Source organism: Cebus imitator, unplaced genomic scaffold, assembly GCF_001604975.1.
Source record: "Cebus imitator isolate Cc_AM_T3 unplaced genomic scaffold, Cebus_imitator-1.0 Scaffold2, whole genome shotgun sequence".
Taxonomy (NCBI): domain Eukaryota; kingdom Metazoa; phylum Chordata; class Mammalia; order Primates; family Cebidae; genus Cebus; species Cebus imitator.
Window position 1 is genome coordinate 2668324 of NW_016107317.1, and position 15102 is coordinate 2683425.

The 15102-nt window shown below is 37.7% G+C and overlaps 1 protein-coding gene across 2 annotated transcripts in view; it reads right to left on the reverse strand.

The window, feature by feature from the left end:
• The window catches only part of GUCY2C (guanylate cyclase 2C), an 82834-nt gene that overhangs the window by 10796 nt on the left and 56936 nt on the right, over window positions 1-15102 (reverse strand). Inside the window, exons 19-21 of one of the 2 annotated variants that reach the window (XM_017528335.2) lie at window positions 14499-14587; window positions 4817-4908; window positions 1934-2092 (exon numbers count right to left, since the gene is read on the reverse strand). In XM_017528335.2, coding sequence (XP_017383824.1) covers window positions 1934-2092; window positions 4817-4908; window positions 14499-14587 — 340 coding nt within the window. The remainder of the gene's footprint in view (window positions 1-1933; window positions 2093-4816; window positions 4909-14498; window positions 14588-15102) is intronic. The other variant, XM_017528346.2, reaches the window with a different exon arrangement.

The window sequence follows — 15102 nt, forward strand, 5'->3', positions numbered from 1 at the left end:
GTATTTTGGAGGGTACATAGATGTAATGACTAAATTGAATATTCTGCCATATTTGTAATTCATTGCACTGCTTATATCTGAAAAGTCATATGAGTTTGGTGATATAGTTGGCTCCATGTCCCCACCCAAATCTCATGTTGAATTTTAATCCCCAATGTTGAGGGAGGGACCTAGTGCGAAGTGATGGAATCATGGGTGCAGATTTCCCCCTTGCTTTTCTTGTGTTATTAAGTTCTCATCAGATCTAGTTATTTGAATGTGTGTAGCACCTCCCCGTTTGCTCTCTCTCTCACTTCCATGTGAAGAAGTTACTTGCTTTCCCTTCACCCTTCCACCATGATTGTAAGTTTCCTGAGGCCTTCCCAGCCATACTTATTATAAGCTGGTGGAACTGTGAGTCAATTGAAACTCCATTCTTCTTAAATGGCCCAGTCTCAGGTAGTTCTTTATAGAAGGGTGAGAATGGACTATTACACTTGGAAAATAGTGTGTTACCCAGAGAGAGAAACTCATGTTGTAAATAATTGAAGGAAGGGATGGGACTTAACATGATGAGCTTTGATAACAGGTTGTTGCTGACATAGATAAAATTAGTATATAGAGTAGATCTCTTAGAAAGTCTTCCCATAAAAACAAAAAAAAACTTCTGGCCAGGCGTGGTGGCTCACACCTGTAATCCCTGCACTTTGGGAAGCCGAGGTGGGTGGATCACCTGAGGTCAGAAGTTCTAGACCAGTCTGGCCAACATGGTGAAACTCGGTCTCTACTAAAAATACAAAAATCAGCTGGGTGTGGTGGCGTGCACCTATAATCCCAGCTACTTGGGAGGCTGAGGCAGGAGAATCGCTTGAACCCAGGAGGCAGAGGTTGCAGTGAGCTGAGGTCACGCCATTGCACTCCAGCCTGGGCAACAAGAGTGAAACTCCATCTCAAAGAAAAAACAAAACAACAACAACAATGACAAAAAAAAAGTAACATCTATTTTAATGTATTTAAAATACCCCAAGGAGTACTGTTCAAATAAGTGATACCTGTTTCCTGCATACAATCTTAGGTTTATTTCCCTTTGCTATACATATCTCTTTTTTATTCTTCTAGTTATCACTCATGCATGTTTTAGTTTTATCTTGCAAATATAATTTTTACATAAACAACCAAAGTGAGCTGTGGTGACACCATGGTGTATTGTAGCTCTTGAAGAGACTTGTGTGATAGAGCCTTTGGGAATCTGATAAAAACATCCACCATCTAGTGGTCCAAGTGGCATATTGAACCAAGGCTAGGAAAAAAGCTGAAATGGTGACCCAGCTGATTCAAGCCACTTGAGTGACATTACGGTGGTTAAAATCACTGCCATTGAAACACTGGGAAGACAGCCGGATAACTAGGATGTTGTTTTTGTCACAACTCAGCATTAAAGACCAGGCAAGGAATTTTGCATTATGTAACTAATATTTATGGAGCTCTGACAGAAATTATCATCCCTGAAGTGAATATGAAGGGTTCCATCTTGTTTCCAGGCACTCTGAGGCCTCATGGGTTTTGTCCTTCTATCACAAGGTTATGAGACACCACTTGCCAACTGTGTTCCGACTCCCTTCCCCGAAGCTGTGATCTGCCTTCAAGTTTTCTTGCAGGTGATTTGACTTTCACAGGCTTGAGAGTTTGAGGTCAGAGCTGCTAAAGCAGATCAGGGGCTCTAGCTCGGGCCTCTTGGGTAGAATTCCAGCTCTGCCATTCACTGGGTGACCTTCGGAACATTAGTTAGTGGAGTACAAACTGGAACAATGCTTAGCAAAGTACATGCATTTTAAAACCAATAATCTACTGAAGAATATATAAAAGGAAACAAATCCTATATAGATACAGTGAAAAACAATGCAGAAGGACATGCTGAAGGTTTCAGTCTCTACATCAGCAAGACTTGCTTTACCTTGGAAGCAACATGAAGTTAAGTCTGTCAGCCCTGTCCCTCTCTGCCTTGTATAGCTGTGTCCTTTCCTCTACCAGATGCTCCAGGTTTCGAGAATATAGCTGCAGACGTCGGATCAAGGTATCCATATAGCTTTCATTTTTTTGGTCATGAAAAAGCCTGTAGGTAGTTATAGATAAAGAGCTCTTATCCATTATTATGAAAACATGAATATCCAATAAAACAATAGACAAATATGATGAACAGATAATTAAAGAAAAATAAAAGTCAACAAACATAACAAAAAACCTCGTCCGGTTTTGGTGGCTCACGCCTGTAATCCCAGCACTTTGGGAGGCCAAGGCGGGAGGATCACTTGAGGTCAGGAGTTTGAGACCAGCCTGACCAACACGGTGAAACCCTGTCTCTGCTAGAAATGCAAAAATTAGCCGGGCCTATTGGCCCATGCCTATAGTCCCAGTTACTCTGGAGGCTGAGGCAGGAGAATTGTTTAAACCTGGGAGGCGGAGGTTGCAGTGAGCCAAGATTGTGCCACTGCACTTCAGCCTGGGTGATAGAGCAAGACTCTGACTAAAAAAAACCAACAACAACAAAAAAACTAACTTAACCTTAGGACAAAAATGATTTTAAAAAATGATGGTAATCAATGTAAGAGAAGGAGGAAATATATATAGTACAAAACTCTCCTGAAGAGCAATTTGGTAAAAAAAAAAAAAAAAATATATATATATATATATATATATATACACACACACACATATATATGTCACTAGCTTTAAGAATGCATATACCAATCAGCTTATAACTATTTCTGAGAATTATCCTAAGGAAACAATCATGAATGTGTTTAGAGTTAACAACAAAAAATGTCACAGTATTCTTTGAAGACGAACATTTGAAAATAATCTAAATGTGTAACAAAAATGTAGTTAAAATATGACAGGACAATGGAACATTAACATTTTAATTTGTATCATAAAATTCAATTTTTTAAAAACTGGTGGTCACCTGTTGGGAAACAGGTGATGTTTTACTTTCTTGCTTGCTTATTTGTATTTTCTAAAATACCAAATAAACAATTTGCAATAAAGGAAAATCTTTTAAAAACTGGTCTCGAAGTGATAAATGAAAGTATAGGAGAAGGACTAAGAAAAGCCAAGCCAAGTTTTATATTAACTCCCCAGTACAGAGTCAGGGTCCTGACCCCAGAAGCCTAACTCTGGATTATTTTGTTAGATCAAGGAGACTTAGATGCCAGCTTTGTGTGACAGTGGGAGGTATGACAAGCCTTGGTGCAGAGGCCAGGGAGGAGACACATCAAGTTCTCCTAGCACTGTGAGGATCACAGATAACGTTCATAACATCTAAGGCACAGTTGAATGTGCGGAATAAATAACAGTCATTTTACTCTTTATTACAACAGTAACAATCACTTCTGGGCTCAAGAGAAGATGGCCTACAACATCATCCGCTGGGATGAGGAGAGATATTTGTTAAAAATCCAGTGCATTTTTCTGCCCTACCCCAGACCTCTGTGACTGAAAATTGCTAGGCTTGGAATTAAGAAACAGAATTGTTTAACAAGTTCCCCAGGGAATTTTTACTTGAACCTGCCAGTACCGAGTCTAGCTGGGTAGCATGGATGTGGGAGCAGGTGTAAGAGATGAAGTTGAGTAATCTTACTACAGGATGAATTGATTCAATTAAAACAGTTTCTCACCTTTAACTGCATATTTTAATCACCTGGGAGAGATTTAAAATCCTTACAGCAGCATATACCCCAGACCAATTACATCAGCCTCTCTAGGGTAAAACCCCAGTATCAGTATTTTTAAAGTTCCTCAGGTGATTCCAAGCTGCAGCTAAGTCTGAGAACAAGCACACTTTATAGGCTGAGTATTAAGGACCCAGTTTCTTCACGAGCACATGAAGTCTCATCTGTCACACATGAAGTCTCATCTGATCTTAGTAACAGGACAGCAAAGGGGAAAAAGAGGGCTAGAATTGTTTATTATTTCCTGCTCTGTTCCAACAATTAACAGCCTACTTCTACCAATTAACGACCACGCTTTCATTAACTTCACTTCATCTCCTCCAGCCCTAGACTTTTAGTCTCATTAAGAATCAGAATCTTTTAACCTAATGAGAAGTACAGAAAGACCTGGAAAAAATCATCTTGTTTAATCCAATAAAAATCACAAAAATCATCTTGTTCAATCCAATTTTTCTAATAAGAAAATTGATACTCAGTGAGGGTATGTGTTTTGCCCAACGCCCCATGGCAAATTTTTATCAGATCTTAGTCTAGAAATTTGATTTCCTAACTCTTAATTCAGTGTTATTTTTCTCATTCTGCAGCGTATTCACTGAAAACATGGGATATAAAGAAATTAATCTCACTAGATAATAGTGTACTTTTCTCCCCACCTTGAATTATGCTCTGATTCATAACATGTTTTAAGTACCTAGGGCCAAAGCTGGAGATTTTAAGACTTTAAGGTCCTAAGAATGTGCCAATGTTAAGAATTCTATAGGATCTTCACAGATTCTCAGGACTCATGCTACACTTCAAAATCCTAATTACCCACAGAAGCACCCAGAAGCTCTATTTTTAACAGTCAAATTTATAATCAGTTAAAGTTTTATTTTTTAATCAGAAAAATTTGACCTTGAGTATTTAATTTTTCAAGTGATTATTTCCCTGGGAAAATAGTCTGATAATCTCCATATCATTTTAATGTTATGAGAAAGGTGTTGATTGCAACCTGGGATTTTTTTTCACTGGAAAAGACATTCTCATTCTTAGGTACCACTGAAAGTTAACTCTCATTTAAAAAAAAAATCCTTGAAATGAGTGAATAAAAGTAAACATTTCAGCAATACCCAAATATCTTGGCAAGTGTAGTCTCAATTTTTTTGAAATCTGGTCTCTTTTCTGGATCTTCCTCCCAACAATTTTTTACAAGTAGATACACCTGGAAGAAAAAAAACAGGCAAATAAGCTCAGGGGATAGTAAACCAAATCAAGAGAGAATTCTTATTCTCATTCATAGGAGTGATTAAGGCAAAAAAAATAGTTAAAAAATATATTCAACTCTGTCAGTGCAGACAAGGGATCCCTAGCTCTCTGGTTTCTGTCTCAGGCATGCCCACCTGCATTATGTTATCAAGTTATTCCCCTGGGTAAAATTAATGAAAAATGTGATACCAATTTAGATGAGGCTGGGTTGATAGGGAACGGGAGACTGAGTGAATTTGCAAGCGCGTGCAAGGTTTATGTGAGAGAGGGCAAAAAATAGTGAAGGTGTAGCAGGCCTCCATCACAACCGTTTCAGTACTGACTGAGTGGTTAAGTCAAGTATTGAAAACCAGTGCCGTTATACAAAGGCCGGAATGTAACAAAAGCCCACCAAGACTTTTTCCTAGGCCTTTCCTGGGCCTTAAAGCGTGACAAAATAATGAAGGAATTCTTAATAGGACCTATTTAGGATTAAACAAGTTTTATTGGGGGTCTGAAGAAACTCCCCAGGCCTCCACAGACAAATTTATTGGAGGTCTGAAGGAACTCCCCAAACTTCCATGATTTAGCAAGAGGTGAGATAAGGGTAATCACCCCAGCACCTGGACCCATTTAGTTAAGTAAACTTACTGAGCCTCCAGAATAAGGTCTTCAGGACTCAGACCTTAGTTATAGATTAAAAGAAGTTAATCGCTTATGTCTTTAAATGAATGCACACTTACATGTAGACAGATAGCTTAGAAGGTATGTAAGCTCTGAAAAAAAATTTGTGATTTTGAGTTGGTCTGGTGATAATTTCCAGGCCTTCTCCCTGTTACTGGTTATAGAAATAAAAACTCACTTCCTCCCCAGTTCATCTGCATTTTATTATTGGGTCACGAGAAATAGCAGCCCGACCCTCAGTTTGGTCAGGGAACAAAGGCTCAGTGAATATGAGACAAATGGCTCCAAATGAGAATACAAGCCCAACTGTGCATGGTTCTAACTTATAGCAAACAATAGTATCACCTGGGGAACATTTGCACCATTTATTACACCCCCACCCTAAGACATTCTGATTTAATATATTTTGAAGTGATCTTAGTAGGGTTCCCAGATTTAGCAAGTGAAAATAAAGGACATCAAGTTAAATTTGGATTTCAGATAAACAATGAATAATTCATGAGTATAAGTCTGTTCCAAACATTGTATAGGCAAAGGGCAGTTGTAGATTTTTAAGCTTTTCAGGTGATTATAATGCACAGCTGCAGTAGAGAAGTGAGATGGAGAAAAGGAAGGTGTGGAGGAGGTAGGGAGACAGGAGGAAGCCCATGGGAACCTCATCTTACCTGGTACCACCTGTTTGCAGCTTTTAAAAAAAAAAAAAATCCAAATGTGTGGTGAAAACTACTTGTTTTAAATAAAGTTTGTTTTTCACTCTGGCTGAAAACAAGATCATAAGTGATACCAGATCCAATCCTGTCCCTGGACTGCCTGAACAATTTCCTGGGAACGAACTAAAGCTGCGGTATAGCCTGTGGTTGCCCATATTCAACACTAGATGACGCTCCTTCCTTGGTAATTCATCTGCTGACTTCAAGCAGAATAGAAACAACAAATAACTGAGCCGATACACTGCCACCGAGTGAAATATCATCAGCCCTTTGTCTCTGTGGGCTCTGCATTCGTGGATTCAACCAAATGAGGATAGAAAATACTTGGGAAAAAAAAAGGATAGTTGTGTCTGTATTGAACATGTACTGACTTTTTTTTCTTGTCATTATTCCCTAAGCAATACAGTACCACAGATGTTTACATAGTATTTACATCATATTAGAGATTATAAGCAACCTAGAGATAAAGTACATAGGATAATGTATGTAGGTTATATGCACATAATAGGCCATTTTATATCAGATCCTTGAGCAGCTGTGGATTTTGGTATCCTCAGGAGTTCCTGGACCAATTGCCCATGGATACAGGGACGACTCTACTGGGTGCTTTTGGGGCATTGCTGAGTGATCTAGATTCAACTCTGTATTCTATTGGAATCAGTTACTTGACAAGAAATTTTATTCCTTATTTCTAATTCCAGAACTGTCCAACTACACAAATGAATTAAGGATGATGCTGTTTTAGTGGAAAAGGTTTTAAACATTTGGATATCAGATTAGAAAAAAGGACTTGAGAAAGGATATGGTGATTATGCGAAGAAATCCTGGAATTCAGAAAAGCAGGAGGAAAGAAAGGAATGAGAAGAAGGCAGGGCTAGCAGCAGCTGTACTTCAGAAAGTTGTATTTCAACATACTGTTACTATTGGAAAAGAAAGGGAAGGGGAGAGACAAAAATGGCTCACTCATGCCCTGCAGAGCCTGGCTATAAAACTCATCTGGCAGTGTCTTTGTGAATGGAAGGAAAATGTTTTTATTTTTATCCCGCAAGGAACAAAAGATGTTTTTGTTTAAACACCATAAATATCTTAAAATACTTTACTATCTTCTTGGATTATTAAGGCTCAGTTAAAAAGCTAAAAGAAAAAATAATTAGAAATTTTCCCCAGGGCTTCAAGGCCTTTTTGAGGGACTATTAAAAAAGCAAATGTAGAGAGAAAAGCTCCATTTCCTTCAGAGGAAGGATAAAATGAGTAAAAGAACATTTATCGATTTTTTCTGGATGTTGGCATATTTCCTTTTAAATGATTAGATGGCATTTGTAAGTCTAGTAAGTATTCCACACTGACACCTTGTTCATTGAGCTTGTAAAAACTGAGAATGACCCCTGCCTACTGAAGCCAGTGCCTGTACACACCACAGGGTGGAGACTAAAGACAGGTCTGAGAACAGGTCCACCTGGCTCACTTCCACTCTTCCAGTGATTCCGCATATCGTGCAGGGGCCCTAGAGATCTAGCCCAGTCCACCACTGTTGGCACCTAAGCCAACCTAAGCACACCTTCTGGGGCCACATAACCTGCTGCTACCACCACAGCTGGTGCCCATCAGCATATACCACTTGTGGACCTGCAGACTGGCCTGCCGAGCCTGTCACAGCCACCACCAACACCAGTGCAGACTGCTTGGGAACCAGAAGCTTGTCCTATCTTGGCTACTTCCATTACCTACACTATGCCTGACACCCAGAAACCTGGGAATTCACCCACCAGCCTAGGCCACTGCTGCTACTGCTGGCGCCTGAGGAAGCTACCTGGAGGCCAAAGAATTGATCTGCCTAGATCCACTAACATTGGTACCAGCATAAGCTGTCTTTGGGCCCCACGACAGCTTATGTCCTGGGGCCCAAAGACAGCTTAAGCTGGCACCAGCGCCTCCAAGGGGGTCTGAGGACTGGCCCACCTGGCATTCCAATCTTCAACAAACTTCCCCACAGCCTCCACTAGTAATCACATCCTAACCCACTAAGAAAATAACAGACCCACTGACACTGTTCACAGATGAGCAAATTATGTGGAGACTACATTTCTGCATGTACCCAGAATCAAAGCCAAAGTGCCTCACTCAACCAACACTATAGATATATCTTCAGGGAAAAAGTCCTCCCCTATGAAAGCAAATTTTAAAAATTGGAAGAAGTAACTGTTACACCAGATGCACAAATATCAACATAAAGACACAAGCAGTATGAAAAAGCAAGGAATTATGATGCCTCCAAAGAAACACAGTAGTTCTGCAGCAACAATTTCCAATGAAAAGGAAATTAATAAAATTCTCGAAAAAGAATTAAAAATAATATTAAAGAACTCAGTGAGATACAGAAGAATACAGAAAAATAATACAAATAAATAAAAAAAACAATTCAGGATATGAATGAGAAATTTGCCAAAGAAAAAGATACTATAAAAAGGAATAAAACAAACTCTGGAACTGAAGAAGCCACTCAATAAAATACAAAATACATTGGAAAGCTTTGGCAATATATTAGATCAAGCAGAGGAATTTCAGAACTTGAAGACAGGTCTTTTGAAATAATCCAATCCGACAAAAATAAAGAAAAAAGAACAAAAAAAGAATGAGAAAAGCCTACATGATACATCAGACACCATAAAGTTGCTAAATAATTAAATTTTTTGTGTCCCAAAAGGCAAAGATAAAACAAACAGGATAGAAAACCCATTTAACAAAATAATAACAAGAGATTTAGACATTCAGATACAGGAAACTCAGAGATCCCCAAAAATATATAATTCAAAAAGGTCTTCTCCATGGCACATTATGGTCAAATTGTCAAAAGTTAAAGAGAAAATTTCTAAAAACAGCAAGAAAAAAAGTTTCTGGTTACTTATAAGGAAACTCCCATCAGATTAACAGCAAATTTCTCAGCAGAAATCTTACAGGCCAGGAGAAAAGGGATGATGTAGTCAAAGTGTTGAAAGATAAACCAAATTCCAGTCAAGGATACTATATCCAGCAAACTTATTCTTCATAAATGAAAAAGAAATAAAAGCTGTCCCAGACAAGTGAAAGCTAGGGAAATTCATCACCACTAGACGTACCATAAAGGAAATGCTTCAGGGAGTCCTACGCCTGGAAGTGAAAGGATGACATCTACCACTATGAAAACATATGAAAGTATGAAATCCACTAGTAAAGCAATCACACAAAGAGGGAAGAGAAAGCTCTCAAATGTTACCACTACAGAAAACCACAAACCATAATGATAAGCATGGGAAAGAAAGGAACAAAAGATGTATAAAACAATCAGAAATCAATTAATCAAATGAAAGGAATAAGCCCTTATATAATAATAACCTTGAATGTAAATGGATTTAAATTTTCACTTAAAAGATATAAACTGGCTGAATGGATTTAAAAAAATGACGCAACTATAGGCTGCCTACAAGAAACTCATCTTATCTGTAAAGAAACATACAGGCTGAAAGTAAAGAGATGGAAAAAGATAATCCATGCAAATGGAAACAAAATCAAACAAGAGTAGCTATACTTACATTAGATAAAACAGACTTTAAAAAACTGTAGAAAGAGACAAAGTTATTATATAATGTAAAGGAATCAATTCAGCAAGAGGATATAAGAATTCTAAATGTCTATGCATCCAATATTGAAGCATGCAGACATTTAAAGCAAATACTATTAGATCTAAAGGAAGAGGTAGACTCCAATTCAATAATAGTTGGGGACTTCAATACTCCACTCTTAGCATTAAGCAGATTGTAAAGACAGAAAGTTAACAAAGAAACATTGGATTTGAACTGCATGTTATAACAAATGAATCTGACATTTACAGAACACTTCATTCAATAGCTAAAGAATAAACATTCTTGTCATCAGCACATGAAACATTCTTCAGGATGGACCATATATTAGGACACAAAACAAGTCTCAACATATTTATAAAGAACCAGAATTATATCAAATATCTTCTTAGACCACAATGGAATAAAAGTAGAACTCAATACCAGGAGGAACTTTGGAAACTACACAAATACATAAAAATTAAACAACATGTTTCTGAATGACCATTGAGTCAATAAAGAAATTAGGAGAAATATAAGAAAATTTTAAAACAAATGAAAATCAAAACACAACATATCAAGCCCTATGGGATACAGCAAAAGTATTGGTAAAAGAGAATTTTATAGCAATAAATGACTGCATCAAAAACGTAGAAAAATTTCAAATCTAACAAAGCACCTCAAGGAATTAGAAAAGCAAGAACAAAACAAACCAAAAGTTATTAGAGGGAAAGAAATAATAAGTATCAGAATAGAACAAGACAAAATAGAGATTGAAAAAATAATGCAAAGGATCATTGAAACAAAAAGTTTTTTTTATGAAAAGATAAAGTCAGTAAACCATTAGCTAGACTAACCAAGAAAAAAATGAGAGAAGATCCAAATAAACAAAACCAGAAATTAGAAAAAGACATAACTAATTGCACAAAAATGCAAAAGATTATCAGAGACTATTATGAACAACTATATACCAGCAATCTGAAAAATATAGAGGAAGTGGAGAAATTCCTAGATAAATACAATCTACATAGATTGAATCAGGAAAATGTAAAATGCCATAGAATAGACCAACAATGAGTAGTGAGACTGAATCACTAATAAAAAGCCTCCCAACAAAGAAAAGTCCAGAACTGTATGACTTTACGGCTGAATTCTGCCAAACTATTACAGAAGAACTAAACTAATTAATTATCTTCAAACTATTCCAAAAAATTGAAGTGTAGGGAATTCTCCCTTATTCTACAAGGGCAGCATTACCCTGACACCAAAACCAGACAAGGATACAACAAAAAAGGAAAACTACAGGTCAATACCCTGATGAACATAGATGCAAAAATCCTCAAAAAAATACTAGCAAATGGAATCTAACCACATCAAAATGATAATGCACTATGATCAATCGGGATTTATCCCCAGGAAGCAAGGATGATTTAACAGATGCATATCAATAAACATGAAACACTGCATCAATAGAATGAAGAACAAAAGCCATATGATCATCTCAATAGATGAAGAAAAAGCATTTGATAATATTCAACATCACTTCATGATAAAAACTCTCAAAAAACTAGACATAGAAGGAACATATCTCAACATAATAAAGGCCAGCCATATATCAAATACCCACAAAATAATAAAAGCCGTATACTACAAACCTACAAACATCACATGGAATGGGGAAATGCTGAAAGCTTTCCCTCTAACAACTGGAACAATACAAAGACACCTCTCCTATTCAACATAGTACTGAAATTACTAGCCAGAGCAATTAGGCAAGAAAAAGAAAAGGCACCCAAATTGGAAAACAGGGAGTCAAATGGTCCCTCTTCGCAGATGATATGACCTTACATCTAGAAAACCTTAAGACTTCACCAAAAAGCTTTTAGATATGATAAATTCAGTACAGTTGAAAAATGTAAAATTAACATACAAAAATCGGTAGTGTTTTTATAGACCACCAATAATTAACTCAGCAGGAAAGAAATCAAGAATACAATCCCATTTACAATAGCTACAAAAAAAAAACAAAACAAAAAAAAACTCATCTAGGAATAAATTTAACAAAGAAGGTTAAAGACTTTACAAGGAAAACTACAAACAGTGATGAAACTGAAGAGGACAAAAACAAATGGAAAGATATCCCATGCTCCTGGATTGGAAGAGTTAATATCATTAAAATGATTATACTGCCCAAAGCAATCTATATATTCATTGTAATCCTATGGAAATACCACTGTCATTTTCTCACAGAAATTGAAAAAGCAATAATAAAATTCAAATGGAACCAAAAAATAGCCCAAATAGCCAAAGTAATCCCAGGCAAAAAGAACAAAGCTGGAGGCATAGCTAACTTCAAAATGTACTATAAAGTTACAGTAACCAAAACAACCTGTCACTGGCATAGAAACAGACACATAAACCACTGGAACAGAATAGCGAATCCAGAAATAAATCCACACACTTACAGCCAACTGATTTTCAGCAGTGGCTCCAAGAACATACACTGGGGGAAGGACACCCCATCTCTCCCCATATACAAAAATCAACTCAAGATAGATTTAAGACTTAAACATAGGACCTAAAATTGTGAAACTATTAGAAGAGAACAGAGAAAAGACTTTAGGACATTGGTTTAGGCAAATACTTTATGGCTAAGACCTTAAAAGCACAAGCTACAAAACCAAAAATAGACAAATGGGATCATATTAGACCAAAAGGCTTCTGTGCACCAAAAGAAACAATCAACAGAGAGAAGAGTGAAGAGACAGTCTGTTAAATGGGAGAAGGTATTTGCAAACTCTCATCTGACAAGGATGATATTCCAGAATATACAAGGAACTCAAACAACTCAGCAGTTTAAAAAAATCCCACTAAAAAGTGGGCAAAACTCGGCTGGGCATGGTGGCTCACACCTGTAATCCCAGCACTTCGGGAGGCCAAGGCAGGTGGATCACGAGGTCAAGAAATTGAGACCATCCTGGCCAACATAATGAAACTCCGTCTCTACTAAAAATACAAAAATTAGCTGGGCATGGTGGCATGTGCCTGTAGTCCCAGCTATTCAGGAAGCTGAGGCAGGAGAATCGCTTGAACCCAGGAGTCAGAGGTTGCAGTGGGCTGATATTGCGCCACTGCACTCCAGCTGGGGCGAAAAGAGAAAGACTCCATCTCAAAAAAAAAAAAAAAAAAAAAAAAAAAAGTGGGCAAAACTCATGAATAAACATTTCTCAAAAGAAGATTTACCAATGACTAACAGGAATATAAAGAAATGCTCAACATCACTAATCATCAGGAAATGCAAATCAAAATCACAATGAGATACCATCTTACCCCAGTTCGAATGACTATTACTAAAATGGAATAAGGTATAATGATTGATAACGGAGTAGGATGACTATGGTTAACAACAAAAAGTGTGTATATTTCAAAGCAGCTAGAAGAGAGGACTTGAAATGTTCCCAACACATAGAAATTATAAATACTTAAGGTGATGGATCCCCTAAATACATGACTTGATCATTACACTTTCTGTGCATATGACAAAATATCACATGCACCCCACAAATATGTGCAAATATTATATATCAATTAAAAAACAGAGAATGAGGCCGGGCATGGTGGCTCACACCTGTAATGCCAGCACTTTGGGAGGCTGAGGCAGGTGGGATTGCTTGAGGTCAGGAGATTGAGAACAGCCTGACCAACATGGCAAAACCCCATCTCTACTAAAAATACAAAAATTAGCTGGACGTGGTGGCACACGCCTGTAGTCTCAGCTACTCAGGAGGCTGAAGCAGGTGAATTGCTTGAACTTGGGAGGCAGGGATTGCCGTGAGCCAAGATGGTGCCACTGCACTCCAGCTTGGGCAACAGAGCAAGACTGTCTCAAAAAAAAAAAAAAAAAANACAGAGCAAGACTGTCTCAAAAAAAAAAAAAAAAAAAAAAAAAAAAAAAAAAAAAAAAAAAAAAAAAAAAAAAAAAAAAAAAAAAAAAAAAAAAAGAAAAGAATAAAAAAAAAAAAAAAAAAAAAAAAAAAAGAGAATGAGATGTGTGCTTTAGAAACTAGCTCATTCCTGAGCTGGGGAGTGGAGGAAGGGCATGGGCAATGTAGTAGGCTGAGGCTGGCTCCCAAAGACATGCTGCATCCTAATCCTTGGAACCTGTGAATGCTACCTTATTTGGAAAAAGAGCCTTTGCAGATATAATTAAGTTAAAATTCTTGAGATGGAGTGATTATTCTGTAATAACTGGGTGGACCCAAATGCAATCACATGTATCCTAATAGAAAGAAGCTAGAGGGAGAACAGACAGAAGAGAAGCTGTGACCAAGAGGCAGAGATTGAATTGTGTGACCACAAGACAGGAAATGTCAATAGCCATCAGAAACTTCTGGAAGAAGTAAGGAATGGATTAGCCTGTTGGCTCTTCTGGAGGAAGTGTACCCTTGCTGAGCATGTGATTTCAGACTTCTAGCCTCCAGAACTGTAAGAGAATAAATATTTGTTGTTTTAATCCATTACATTTATGGTAATTTATATAGCAGGCCAAGGAAACGAAAACGGGAAGATATACTCACTTCTAGCTCTTTTTCCTCTGCTGTTTCCAAGAATAAATCTGGGCGGAAGGGTTTCATTCCGTTGGAATTTTCCACTCTGAAAATCTTCTCTGATTGGGTGAGAAGAATTTAAATTACAAAGAAGAATACAGCATGAAAAAATGGAAGGAATTTTAGCAGAAATCCAGTTGGTTCACTCCCCTGGATGGCTCTTAGTTCAGTGAGAGTGCTGCAGAGCCTAGACCAGCACTTAATAGACAGGTGTTAATTCAATGAGGCACCCAGCGAAAGGGTCTCATCCCACTTATAACCAGAAAGTTACCTTAAGGATAGGCTACTTGGTGGGGCATAGTGGTTTATACCTGTAATCCCAGCACTTTGGCAGGCTGAGTTTGGGGGATTACTTGAGCTCAGGAGTTCAGTCTGGGCAACATAATGAAACTTTGTCTCTACATAAAATACAAAATTAGCCAGGCGTGGTGTTATGCACCTGTCATCCCAGCTACTTGGAAGGCTGAGCCAGGAGGATTGCTTGAGCCTGGGAGGCAGAGGTTGCAGTGAGCCAAGATCATGCCACTGTACTTACTCCAGCCTGGGCAACAGAGAAAGACACTGTCTCAAAAAA